This window comes from Squalius cephalus, assembly GCF_949319135.1.
Source record: "Squalius cephalus genome assembly, chromosome: 17".
NCBI lineage: Eukaryota > Metazoa > Chordata > Actinopteri > Cypriniformes > Leuciscidae > Squalius > Squalius cephalus.
Window position 1 is genome coordinate 24,007,763 of NC_137138.1, and position 14,185 is coordinate 24,021,947.

Consider the following 14,185-nt stretch of genomic DNA (forward strand, 5'->3'; position numbering starts at 1 on the left):
GCCCTGTTTACAACTGGTATTAAGATGTGCTTTGGCTGTCGGAGCAGAAACCAAAGCTGCTGCTCTCCGTATGTTTTTCCGTCGTCTCCGGACGCGTTCATATGTAAATTCCACAGCTTATTTTGTCCATTAGATCAAAAGATCTGAAAAACCCATACATTTACCCAAACATAGACCCTCCCCTCAAAGAAATCAGGACAGAAGTGGTTGAAAGTGGACAAAAGAGACGGATTAAAAAACCAGGAGTAAACGGGAATAAGTCCCTCGTCTACTTGTGATCTGATCAACTAAAACGCATCTTAATGCCAGGTGTAAACAGGGCCTGAGGGTGACCAAAGGGAAGTAGAGCAAAGAGCCTGTCAACAAACTGTCTACAGTCTCTTGATCTCAATCAAGACACAAGCCAACCTCTTCTTAACCACTTCATCTTTAGACTTATGAAGCATTTGTCTATAAGCTACACAACAAAAGCAAGAAATGATGAGCTTACATGTCTCACGAACAAAGCAAGTTCAAGAGTCTATGTGAAAGAGAAAGCGGTGAGCATCTGTCTCTCCGCGTCTCCCTCGGCATGCTGGTGCCGCACTTGAAGGCTAACCTTTGTGTAACCTTTCTGAACGTTGAAAGCGTGTTTCACCACTGACTTATTAATTTGGACAAGGTCACCCTTTTATTCATTTTAATACCAGATTAACGAAGTCAGATCTTGAACTTTGATGTTAAATAAAATAAAAAAAAAGTGCAGATGAGGGCAAAGTCGAGGACAGCGTGTAAAAATTAGCGTGACTTTATCGATGTGCTATTGACGTTCTCTTTTTTCTTCTCTTTTTTTTTATACAAGGGGGAAGAAGTGTCAGCGTGGCCGATACCTGGCTAACTAGCAGCGTAAGCACTAAAATAGCCATTTACATACTGCACTGTCAAAATTAATAAAGCTCGCTGTGGGATGCTGAGACTCTTTGTTTTTTGTTGGCCCTTTTTTGTTTGAGTGTGTGTGTGTGTGTGTGTGTCTATATTGAAATTCTGTATTAGCTGTCCAGAGAGTGAGTGTGTGTTTGATGGTGCCCTTCACACGGAGAACAGTAACTATTTCTGGTAAGCACAAGCTCATTTAGCTGCAGGTGCCCTGATGAGTAATTAACATGGACATATTATTCATACAACCTCTTGATGCTCGATTCTCTGCTTATTAACACTTTATTAGTGCAAAAAGTAAAAAATTTTAAAGAAAAATTTTGCTATATATATATATATATATACACATACATTCATCAAATACTTTCACTTCAAACTCACTAAAGCCCATTCAGAAATACCAGTACTTTGGTAGAAACATATACATAGGAGACTGATAAAAATGTTAATATAAAAAAAAAAAAAGTTAGACGGACTTAGAGGCTTTTGTTTATATACATACATATATATATATATATATATATATATATATATATATATATATATATATATATATATATATATATATATATATATATAAACAAAAGCCTCTAATATATTTATATATATACATATATATCTATATATATATATATATATATATACACACACACACACACCACAAAGTGTTGAAGGTAACGCATTACAAGCAACGCAAGTTTTTTTCAAGTAACAAGTAATTTGTGTGTATATTTTTTTTTTTTCTTTCTTTCTTTTTTTTTTACATTTTTAAATAGAAAGTTCAAAAGAACAGCATTTATTTGAAATATTGATATTAATTTATGTATGATATATATAGAGGGGGGGGGGGGAGACAACTTCAGGTTTCTACAATCTTTCATCCTGAGGCATTTGACTGCAATTTGTCACTCCAAGGCTTTGCACAGACGACATCATTTATTTGGGATTAACAAATGTGTATCATTCCCCAGAACTAATCCCGATTTTGTAATCTCTGACACACGCAGATTGACTTGTGCTCACATAAGAGGTTTTGGATATGAGTGTAGGATTGATCTTAAGGTGGGTCTTAATGTGTCGCCGGCGGCGCTAGCACACCCGAACAACACACATACGCTTACACGTTTGTCCTGAACGTGAGTCATTGGCTCCAAACTGTCAATCAAATCCCCTTTGCTAATTAAGTGGCTAATTATAGAGTTAACGCTGCCGAGCGGTGCAGTGATAAGGAGGCCAGCGGCTGACAAACAGACAGATGAGTATCATATCGCTTGAGTTCTGTAGGTGGACGTCTCAATAGCTATTAATTCTTCAATAAAGACGGATCAAGTTCGCAGGTGCGCTTAACAGCCCTCACAAAAATGTTGCTGTAGTTCTTAATACTGTAAAGTAATTTATATGTGAACTTCGTACAAATCTTTGACATTTTGTTTAATTTCACTTTTTTTGAGCATATCGTCGACTAATACTACACTTAAAATAAATACACTGACGGATCCACAACGACAACAAATACTAGTTACACTATAGTTTTCATAAAGGAGGGTTTTACTTGTTACTATGATTTTACAATAAATACAACAGTTAAACTCTCGTTCCTGTAGTAAAATCAAAGTAAATTTTAGTTTAAGACTGTGGTTACTAAAGTTTTCGCACAAATACATTAGTTATTGCTGAGGTAAACCCATGGTTAGTTTTCATAAAACGAATCTGCAAAATTCAATCCCTTCCTAAAAATGATACATTTTTAAAAATTGTAGTACAGCCATTTACTGTAGTAACTGCTATTTCAGCGGTTTACCATGGTAAAAAATTGTCAAGGCAACTAAATAATATCAATGTAAATGCAACATTAATGCTCTCTCCAATTTTTGATCCTATACTTTGTAATATTTGTTTGATCTCTGTGCTCTCAATTATGAGTCAAAATCAGCTATGGGGTAATAATGGAACAACAGTTTTAAAAAGCAATTTTTCACTATCATTTACAACAGGATCTGTATTTTCATAGGTTTAAATAAAAACAACAATAGAAACAACTTTGTGCATCAAAACCACAGCTTTCATGGTAAAAAAATGAACTTGATTTTCAAAAGTTAATGAATTTGCGACAGCGTAATGTAATATTTTTGACAAGCCAAACATGTCAGTCTCTGAGTAACATATCATTTATTTAAGCCACAAAATAAACTTCATTCTGTAAAAGCATTTCGAATGTCTCCAGCACGTTTTATAATTACTCAGAAATCACACATAGTTCAGCCCTTACGCACGTCATTACGTCCATCACAAACTGGCTGTCGGTTGTAATATTAGAACTAAAAACATCGACACGCTCATGGGCATCAATCACATCACTGAATACTTGCCAGCTAAGAAATAAATAATTATTATCATCTGTTTTCAAATCCACATTATTTGAATATCGCAACATTGATGTCTGTCAAAAAAATAACGTGCACAATACACTGCAGTATTTATGAGAAGCAGAGGTCCAGCGAGTTCAAGCATTTCCTGCAAAACCCACACTACCGGATGTTTTGACGTCACTTTCCGAAAGAGGGAGAAAATGGCGGTCAGAGCGGCGTCTGTCAGAGACGATAACATACATAATACATAACGCACATGAGTATAAATGTGTTCTTCAACTGAAATTAAATCGGAATGATCAAGAAATACAAAAGAGAATAAACGCCAAACCAACTGAAAAACTTCGCTGAGTTAGTATTCTGATTAGAATTCTGATTTTGACATTCCTGATTTGAATATTTGAAATAATTTTCTATTCTTGACTGATCTTTTTTTCCATAATTTTCCATATTCCATAATCTAGACCTGCAGTCGTCCAATTTGACTCTCAGATGCTGATGTAATATATATTATAAACAGGTGATTTTTATAAAATGTCATTTTAATACCATCTTCTCAGTTGTTTAAAAGATTAAGGCAATTATCAAAGTTTGAATTTTTTTTTTTTTTACATTTTCCAAAAAAATATACATTTTTATATGATTTGTTACATTTAATTACCCCTTAGCCGATTTTGACTCTTAATCTCTCACCTCTGGAGTGATCCCAGATAATATCTTTACATGTGGATGAAATCAGTGTAGTGATAAGTGAGGACAAACTGTTTAAAGAAGAAAAGAAAAAAGTGAGAAAAGCATTTCATCCTTTCCCGTCCATTCACTTCAGCTGAGTATGCAGGAAGTGCTGGAGAAGTACTGGGAAGCCGTCGGAGAGAGGCCAGCCTTCTCTTTATAAGAAGAGCAATGGAAATAAACACTTGAAGCCTCTCTCCGTCCCCGAGCCTGTGCGTGCTCTTGTGGTTATGATGTCTTTGTGTTTTTGTTTTTTCCACAGGCTCTGCCTGCAATAATGAAGAGCAATTGAGACATCTCCAGCTAGTGTGTTTGAAGACAGGCAGATCACTGTGTGATCCAAAAACAAATCATAGCCTTCATTAAATAGGGATTGAAGGCCACCCACCTATGCACCTGGGGGCAGATGGAGGTCTGTGTGTGTGTGTGTGTGTGTGTGTGTGTGTGTGTGTGTGTGTGTGTGTGTGTGTGTGTGTGTGTGTTACAGGAGGACTATGCAACAGTGTGAATGTGGTGCAATGAATATAGCTAATTATTATACTAATATGGCCCTGTCCCAAATGGCACACTTCATGCGCACTTATGGTCTAGTGGCTAAAGCTTCACAATGGCTGCCGCGTACGCTTGTCCGTTAAGTCTGTGAGACCATAGGGTGTCCTATTTGGCATTTTAGGTTTCAGAAGGGTGCTCGCGAGTGCCCTGTTTGCGGTCGATAAGCGCCCTCGGTGCGCACTTTTGCCGAGCAGACTTCTTCCCGACAGTCAAAGCGGTGTTACGTCACCAAAGTGCAGACTCGTAGGAAGACGGTGAGTGTTTAGGGTACCATTTGGATAAGGGCCTATATATACACATGCACATTTTTTTTGTAATTCATGAAAAAAAATTAAAAAAATTTACAATTGTAATACAATATGTAACACTATTTTAAGGTGACGTAGTTCCACGTTACTACATGTACTTACTATAGTAATAACAGTAAATTATGCATACTTACAAGTAACTAACCCTAAAGCAAACCCTAACCGTAACTCTATAAGTACATGTAGCTAATAAATATTACTCAGTACTTATTGAAGTACAATGTAACTACTTCACCTTAAAATAGAGTAACCAAATGTTAAATAGTTAACTAATTACCTCACCATAAACAGTGAAAAAAATACATTTAATAGGCAGAAAATAAATGTTATAGTATTTTACCGTAAAATACTGTAAAACGTATTATTATAGTACCATATAATATCATGAAGTACCAATTAGCATTACCTTATAATCCACAGTGAACATCTATATTACATTCAACAAGACGACACTAATGCAGTATTAATGTAAAATAATAATAATATACCGAAGCTGGTGGCTCGACACGCGGCACAACGATCTCAAGCTTACCGGTTTGCACCCCGATCAAGCCGATAATCGCATCAAATGGCACCAGCGATCCAGAAAAGCCGACCCTGCTACTATGCGGGATAAACGCTAAAGAAAAAGTAGAAGAAGAAGAATATACTTTTACAATAACTTATTTTCTAAGTAAAAAAAATTGAGTTTACTTATTACAGTGAAAACTGCAAGCCCCGGGTGTGACGCATCACATTTGATTATAATTAAAAAATATATATTTTTATTATGCTTGTTATCAGTATATTTGAATTAGAAAAATCAGAAGTTAGCTCAGTAGTTCTAAGTATATTAATACAGTTATGAACTGTAAGATATACAGTTACCAAAACATCTTCCGTAATGCCTGAACATCACTTGTATTACATGAAATTTACAGCATCTTTTTGGTAAATTTAACAGGTTTTTGTTATCTCTGCATATCAGGCTATGATATGAAATCAAGACAGTCTGTATTTCACTTACAGTGAACTCTGCGTAATATACATCAATAACTCCTCCTATACCCTTTAAACTTTATGCTAAATTTTGGTCACAAATTTAACCTGTGGGATTAAATGGGTTTATACAGTTCTGCCAAAACTGTACAGATGTCACCTTTGTCAGATATCAAAAAGTCACAGACGTGCTAATGACTTTAAGACTGTGAGAAGTTTTTTTCTGACACACACAAAAAAAAAAAGAAATTTTGCAAATGACTAGCTTAATTTGTGTTCAACTGTGGATTTTTTTTCAGCTGACTTGTCAATTGACTGCCATATGTTGAATCTGCACGGCTGTGCCACTTCAAGTTGCCGTTAACACATGACTCCTTACAACGTTTTACAACCCTAACAAAAGTACAAACTGAAGTTGGGTGTTGCTGTACGCACTCTTATAAATCACAGGTTTAACCAAACATAAACGCACAGTGGTTCTCGCTGATATCTATATTCCTGGCAGCACAAAGCTCTCGTCTCACACAGTTTGAAAGGCTTAGCGTTCATTAGGATGCAGGAGACGGGCTGCACTAGCCCATATGTCACTAAACAGATCTCCATGTTTTATTTATCCTAGCTCTTTTCCTACACACACACACACAGACAGAGTTAACCCCTCCAGTCAGAGTGCAACACAAGTGACCGGCTCTAAACGAGGGAAGAGAATCCCTCAAAGAGGTCACAGAGTAAAACTGCGCGACTGGTTTATGTAGATTGTTTTTTTACAAATGATTTATATTTGTTTGTTTTAATTGATTTGAGTGGCAGTGCTTGAATTTGCAGTAAACAGTCAATTTTGGTCACCAAAATTGTTCAGTTTTCAGCTTCAAATTAATTCCTGATGAATAAAATCAAAGTCTTTTTTTTAATAGCTTTTAAATTCGAAACATGCCACATTACAGTAAAATGGGTTGTGAACGGTTACCGTCCAGTCGACTACTTTTTGGTAAAAATTTCAGTTTTCACCTTCAAATGAATTCTGGATTGATGAAATCAAGTTCTGTCCTATATATTTTTTCTATTAATACCTTTAACTTAGAATCATGCCTCATTACGGAAGTAAAATGGTTTGCGAACTGCAAATTCACATCGACCTTTGGTCCGACCAACTACTTTTTGGCCCTGTTTACACATGGTATTAAGATGTGTTTTGGTCGATTGGATCACAAGTAGACGAGGGACACATTCCCGTTTACACCTGGTGTTTTAATCCGTCTCTTTTGTCCACTTTCAACCACTTCTGTCCTGATTTCTTCGAGGGGAGGGTCTATGGGCGGGTACATGTATGAGCTTTCACAGATCTCTCAATCTAAAGGATGAAATAAACTAACACAATTCACATATGAACACGACCGAAAACAATCGGGAGAGCATCAGCTTTCATTTCTGCTCTGACAGTCACAAGACCACGCCGAACGCTGTGACTGCATGTTAGAAATCAGGAATGGTGAGAGAACATTGTGCTTGGTATGTTTATCATCTTAACCAAACTTAGGTCTTCAGCCGATAAAGTTTAAATCCCGTCTGGCTAACGCGCTTCCCATGATGTTTACGTCAGTGGGCGGAGAGAAGACAGTCTTTGCGGCTGTTCGAACGCATTCGACCACATTACCACACATTATGAAAGCAAACCGATCGAATGCGTTTTCGACTCCCTCCGGAAGTGGCAGAAAGTGGACAAGCTCAAAGCGTTTTAGACGCCGTTTACACCTGTATTTAGCATCATCCACTTGTGATCCGATCGACCAAAACGCATCTTAATTAAAGCTTCAAAATGATTGATAAAAATCAAGTTCTCTTATTTCTATTTCTTTTAATACCTTTTAACATACTTTTCACTGGCGAAAGTAAAATATGTTGCAGATTGCACATTCAGATTGACCTTTAGTCCGACCAGTCGACTACTTTCCATCAAGAAACTCCTTGATTAGCCAACCACATAACAACATACGACAATGAGACTCTAGGTGCTCGAAAAAGAAGATGTCTTGTGTGTGCGAGAGTGCTTACAGGTGCATGACGGAGCCAGCGGCAGTCTTAAATACTCCTGCACTGAGTGCCGTGTGCGTTTCTGCACATGTGTGTGTGAGTGAGTTTAGGGAGGGGGGGCAACAGAAGGGGGGATAAACAGATGGAGAAACTGCTCCCCAAAGGGACATGTCATTCATCAAAGTCACCAGCTAGGCCTGCAATTGTTTTCACCCACAGAGAAAGAGAGAGACGGAGTGTGTGTGCGTGTGTGTGTGTGTAGACAGGTTTGTGTAAGAGAGGCTTTCTACAAGTGTGTATGTATGAGATCGATGTATCAGTTACCAGCGGTGGGCCCAGACTCGAACCCAAAAACAGGCGGTGAGTTGGGAAGTCGGTGAAAGTCAAACTACCCTACTAGTAAGCTGGTGTGTGGTGGGCGTTCTGGCGCAATATGGATGCTGCACACTGGTGGTGGTTGAGGAGATTCCCCCTTCCATGTAAAGCGCTTTGAGTACCTAGAAAAGCGCTATATAAATGTAACAAATTATTATTATTATTATTACCCCTGCGTACGGTCAACTATGTAAGGATTACCAGATTTTTTTCGGTAACACTTTACAATAAGGTTTAATTTGTTAAAGTCCCTCTGTGGTGAAAAATCAAACTTTAAATGTTGTTTATGTCTATGTGGTGTTTTTAATATAATTTAAGACACACCATGTGCAAATTCATAAGTCAACACCATTGCTGAGTATTTTCTCCTTAAAACTGCAGTGAACCAAATCGCGGTTTGAAATCGCTGGTGTTTCTGACGTCACAAACTACCTTGTAACCAATCAGGTCAACGTGTGATCATCAACGAGTGGATCTCTGAGCTGGTGTGAGTGAGTGGAGGCGGGGCTAATTTGCATATTCATAGAACCACGTCTACTAAATGAGGCAAAAGGTGTAGAGTTATATTCAAGCTATTTTAAGGCACGAAGAATATTTTTTCAAGGAAAAAAAACGTTTAAAATTATTGACTACAGGGGGACTTTAACATTAGTTAACTACACAAGTAACAAAGAACGAACACTAAACAATATTTTTGTATTATACTATGTATTTTTATTAACCAACATGAACAAAGTTTAATAAATGCTGTGAAAAATATATGGCTCATTTTTAGGTCATGTTAGCTAATGCATCTTTTTTATAGATTTTCTGGAGAAAAAAAATCAGTAAGTGGTTGCCAGGGTGTTGCTAGGGTGTGGCTTATTGATCCAAATGAAAAGAGACAAACTTTAAAAGGATTATTTCAATTCAATACAAATTAAGCTCAATCGACAGCAATTGTTGATTGCCAAAAAAATAAAAAATTTCGGCTCGTCTCTCTTTAAAAAAAAAAAAATGGTTTCAGTGATGCAATTACAATTGAGATAAATGGGACCAATCTGCTCAAATACTCACTAATTCAATAAAATAGCCACAAGATGTTAACTGTATGTTTTACTAACCTTTTCAGAGTAAATTTATATTCTATTTTATTTCAACTTCAATTCAACTTTAATCACCATAAAAGTAACAACTTTACAGCTCAAATAATAGCCAAGTAGAATAAATTTAAGTGCTTTTATACATTATAATAACCATCACATTTCTATCTTTAAATCATCAAAAAAAGTACTTTGACTTTAAGTGTTTCACCATAACCTAATTATTTCCTTTAAAAACAAAAACCATAACAGGGGGTGAGTTAAAATATTTTTTTGTGGAAATCAACTTAATTAACTGGGCTAAACTCATGCTAAACCTGGAATAAGTCTCTTAATCTGATATTCTGATATTCCAGATATGGCTTGAGTCGCTCCTTCAATGTAAATATATGGGATTTTCATGATTTTTATCATCTGCCAGGTGAAAATCACTAGTTTGATCGCTTAGAAAAGTAATAGTATATACCTCTTCTCAATAAGATGCACGGTTTAAGGCATCATTCATGTCTGAAGTTATTCTAATGTCTTGTACATATGAGTTATGTTATATCAGCTCTCGTTGCCACAGGCTTATAATGTTTCTGTCAACAGCAATCCAGGAAACCAAATGCAAAAACAAAGCCCACAACAACACCTGGTTTACTAGCACCCCCCTCCCGCATTCAGACACTTCTTCACAGCGGAGGGCTTCGAGAGAACAGAAAAACGCTTCATTTCTCCAGAGACATCTTTCTCTGGCTGTTTTTCTCTCTCTAAGGATGAGCGTGAGCATTGATATCCTCCGCCGAGCGCTATATCAGCCCAGCCGACACTTTCTTCTGCCTAATTATGGCGTTAGCAGGAAATAACTGCACAAATTGCTGCTAATAATTAAATGGCAAGTCTGATCAGAATCTGCTGATGTGTTAAGAACACGCTAGAAAGTGACGACTCTAACGATGCCTCAAATGTATTACTAAAAACTAATGTGATGTACTGATGTATGGTCACACATTCAAAATAGTTTATTGAGTAGGTTAGAAAAAAAAGGTACTAATAGATATTAGACATCTCATAATGAAATAAGAATATGATATGATTTTTTGCTATCAATTTATATATTAACAAAATTATAGCAAAAAATAGTCATTTAATTTTACGATATAATTAATTCATTATAAATACACACTTGTATAATTACTGACTATAATAAGGACAACTGTAATTAGAATCCATACTAGATTAATATTACAACCAATGCTAATTACATTCATTTTTACCTCATTAAAAAGTTGCAAATCCAGCAATTTGCTGTGAAAGATCACAAATGTAGTCGTCTTTGGTAACTGTGGCCCGTTTAACAAGTTAATATTTTCAGCAGTTACATTACTTCATTTCAATGGAGGGCCGTTACATCTTAATAAACTTTTATTTTAAAATTTATAGGAATTGTAAAATATTTAAGCAGCAGCTTGACTCATGTTTACTGTGTTTTCTATTTGTATTGAAATATGAATGAGTAAATTAAGAAATGCAAGTTTCACAATATGTGTATACTACTGTCATGGAGAACCGACGGAGGCATCCTGACACAGTTCCTGTATGGATTCATGCACGGAACTATATCAGGAAGACCTGAGGGATTTGGGACACAACCAGATGGGAGTTTAAAATAAAAGCTTTAGTTAATTTAACACATTTAAAATGGTAAATGATATCAGTAACTATGCCATCTAAAAGAAATACATATATTTAAAAGTTACACTACTGGTCAATTAAGACTTTTTAATGTTTTTGAAGTCACTTATGCTCACCAAGGCTCCGTTTATTTGATCAAACATACAGTAAATACAGTAATATTGTGAAATATTATTACAATTTAAAATAACTTTTCTTTTTTTATATAAAAATATAACATGTAATTTATTCCTGTGATCAAAGCTGAATTTTCAGCATCATTACTCCAGTCTTCAGTGTCACATGGTCCTTTCTAATATGATAATTTGCTGCTCAAGAAAAATGTCTTATTATTATCAATGTAGAAAACAGTTGTGCTGCTCAATATTTAGTGGAAACTGTGATAAACTACAATTAAAAAGATTAAAAAAGCAAGGATACATTAAAGTGATGAAAATATTATTAATGTTACCAAGAGTTTTCAACATTGATAATAATAAATAAAAAAATTCTAGGGCAGAAAATCATCATATTAGAATGATTTCTGAAGGATCATGTGACACTGAAGACTTATTTCAAACACACTTAAAAAAAAATCTTAATGATTCCAAACTTCTGGTTACATGAAATATGACTATTCGAAATGTGACAGGAAATCCACCTTTGCTAAATTCAAACAAATAAATATTTAAATAAATATAACCAATTACCTGTGAATTTGTAATGCACATAAACACACCTTGTTTTATGATTTTTCAGGTTACATAAGAATGATTTTTATGATTCACACAAAAAAATAATTGTGCTCAGGTTTCATGAATGAGGCCCCATAATGTGAATGTCCCCGTTAACTCACGTCGCTCTCAAATCGCATCACATCCTGCAAAGTCAGGCGTTTGTTGGTGTTGGGGACGGCAAGATGAGCAGAGGGATTGAGAGAAATGTGGACGCACATTTTAAAGAGCTCCTTCCCCCTCCCCACCTCGGAAATAACAACAGAGTCATCTAAAATCAATCAGCGGGGCCGGCTAACGGACTGCTCCGGCTACTACGGTCGATACGCGCGCTGCCCATTGTGAGAGCTAAATTGCCACTACCATCAGCAATTTAGAGAACTGAAGCTAAAAAGCAAGGAGAGGAACGACGGAGAACATGGCGTTAACCGAGACGCACATGCGGTTTACTCGTAAATATAAAATACGCAAACAAACACGCAGGTGAGGTCCAGTGGTTTGGGATTTTGGTCTAAAAGCGATCAAACGATACCTCTGAAACGGATTGTATTCCAAAGGAAGGAACGATGAAAGAGGGATGACGAGAGAGAAAGCAAATGCGTGCAAAGGAAAAAAAGCAAAGAGGCAACAGAAATCCAATAGTTTAACCTCTGTTTGAGACGCAGTGGTGGCCAGTGAAGGACAGAGGGGGGAAATCAATACCAACTGATTTGCAGAAGGTGGAAGAGTGGGAGGAGGAGAGAAAAGGAGAGATGGGAAAAGAGACAGACAGCACAGATAAAAATAAAAAGAAATCCAGATTACACAGAGGAAGGGAATAAAAATGTTCCTATACGTGGTGTTTTACACTCTGGTGTCGATCTGAGGGCTGGTATTTTTAGGTCTTCCAGGTGGTTGAGCGAAGGGGGGGGGGTCGTACCTGTCGGGGAGAGCAGACTTGGAGACAGCAGCCCGTGAACACCGTGAGGAAGCAGACGAGAGCTGTCCTGCATCGCCACGCCGAGAGAACGCTTGGGAGGACGACCAGGCCGAGAACTGGAGAGAAAAAACACAGACAACAGGGGTTTTATTGACACTGGATAAAAAAAAAAGTAGGTTAACAAAGATTACAGGAGTATGTTATCCAAGTATGTTATCTTTCTATTTCAAAATTTCACATGTGATTCAATGTATTTATTTGTGATTCTTTGTAATTATAATTTACAGAGTGGAAACATGTTTGGTAACACTTTAGGGTTCAATTCTCACTATTAACCAGTTGCTTATTAGCATGCATATATTAGCACATATTAATGTCTTATTCTGCATGACCATATTCTACATCCCTTAATCCTTCCCAATACCTAAACTTAACAACCTTATTAACTACTAATAAACAGTAATTAGGGGTTTATTGAGGCAAAACTCATAGTTAATAGTTAGTTAATAGTCAGAATTGGACTCTAATCTAAAGTCTGACCAACATTTTCCACAACCTTTTTTTTTTTTTTTTTTACATTTGCATCTACATTTTTGCTTTAACATGTAGGTCACACGGTTACATGACAGTGTAATGTGTTTTGATTGGACACCAAACATAAGCTACTTTTGGGTCAATGACATGACCCTCTTTTTTTTAATGCATTAAAAAAATGTATTCATACATACAATGTCTTGAATACATGATCCTATAAGATACAATCACTCAAAAACATGATAATCATGTTTTTTAATTTATGAATATTTTAACTTTTGATATTTTCTGTTCTGATATCATAATTAAGACAAAAGCTTAATTAAAGGAAGAAATTCTTGATAAGAATTGGTATAATTGTTTATTCGTATTCCTTATGGGAAAAAAAAACTACTTAAAAACAAATCTTCACTTCTTAATAGTATTTTTTTTTTTTAAAGTCATGTGGTAAAACATAATACTTTTTTATGACAAGGTAAAGTTAATTGGGGTTGTAAAATGGAATGTGGTGCGACTCCCCCCCCCAACAAGAACAATGAAAAGGAACGTTCAAAGCAGAATCAAGTTACTACAATTTATACACACACACACACACACACACATCAAACCAACAAACATACGGTTATATATCATCCTCTGTCATGATAGATACATGAACAAGCACATTCTTAGAAACATGTCCCGCTAACGTACAACACGCTTGACAAATTATTCAACACAAAACACAAACACACACTTATCTCTCACACTTCATTGTGAGAGAGGCTATCAAAGAGACAGGTACATGACAGTTCGAACCCTGCGCAAGGGTGCTGGCAGAGCAAAATAAGCCAGAAAAGCAAAATGCTAATTCAACTGCTGCATATCATTGGATCAAGTCCAAGAACATCAAGCAGCAAGTCTTTTTCACCGTTTTATTAATACTGCAGCGCTAACAAACACAAACCAGAGCAGAATCACCACTAAACTGATCATAGCAAAGCAAAGAGGAGCTTCTAAC

The 14,185-nt window shown here is 36.2% G+C and overlaps 1 protein-coding gene across 2 annotated transcripts in view; it reads right to left on the reverse strand.

Moving 5' to 3' along the window:
* dacha (dachshund a) overlaps nucleotides 1-14,185 on the reverse strand; it is a 159,805-nt gene that overhangs the window by 77,996 nt on the left and 67,624 nt on the right. For both annotated transcript variants that reach the window (XM_079898313.1, XM_079898312.1), the window contains exon 2: nucleotides 12,652-12,767. In XM_079898313.1, coding sequence (XP_079754439.1) covers nucleotides 12,652-12,767 — 116 coding nt within the window. The remainder of the gene's footprint in view (nucleotides 1-12,651; nucleotides 12,768-14,185) is intronic.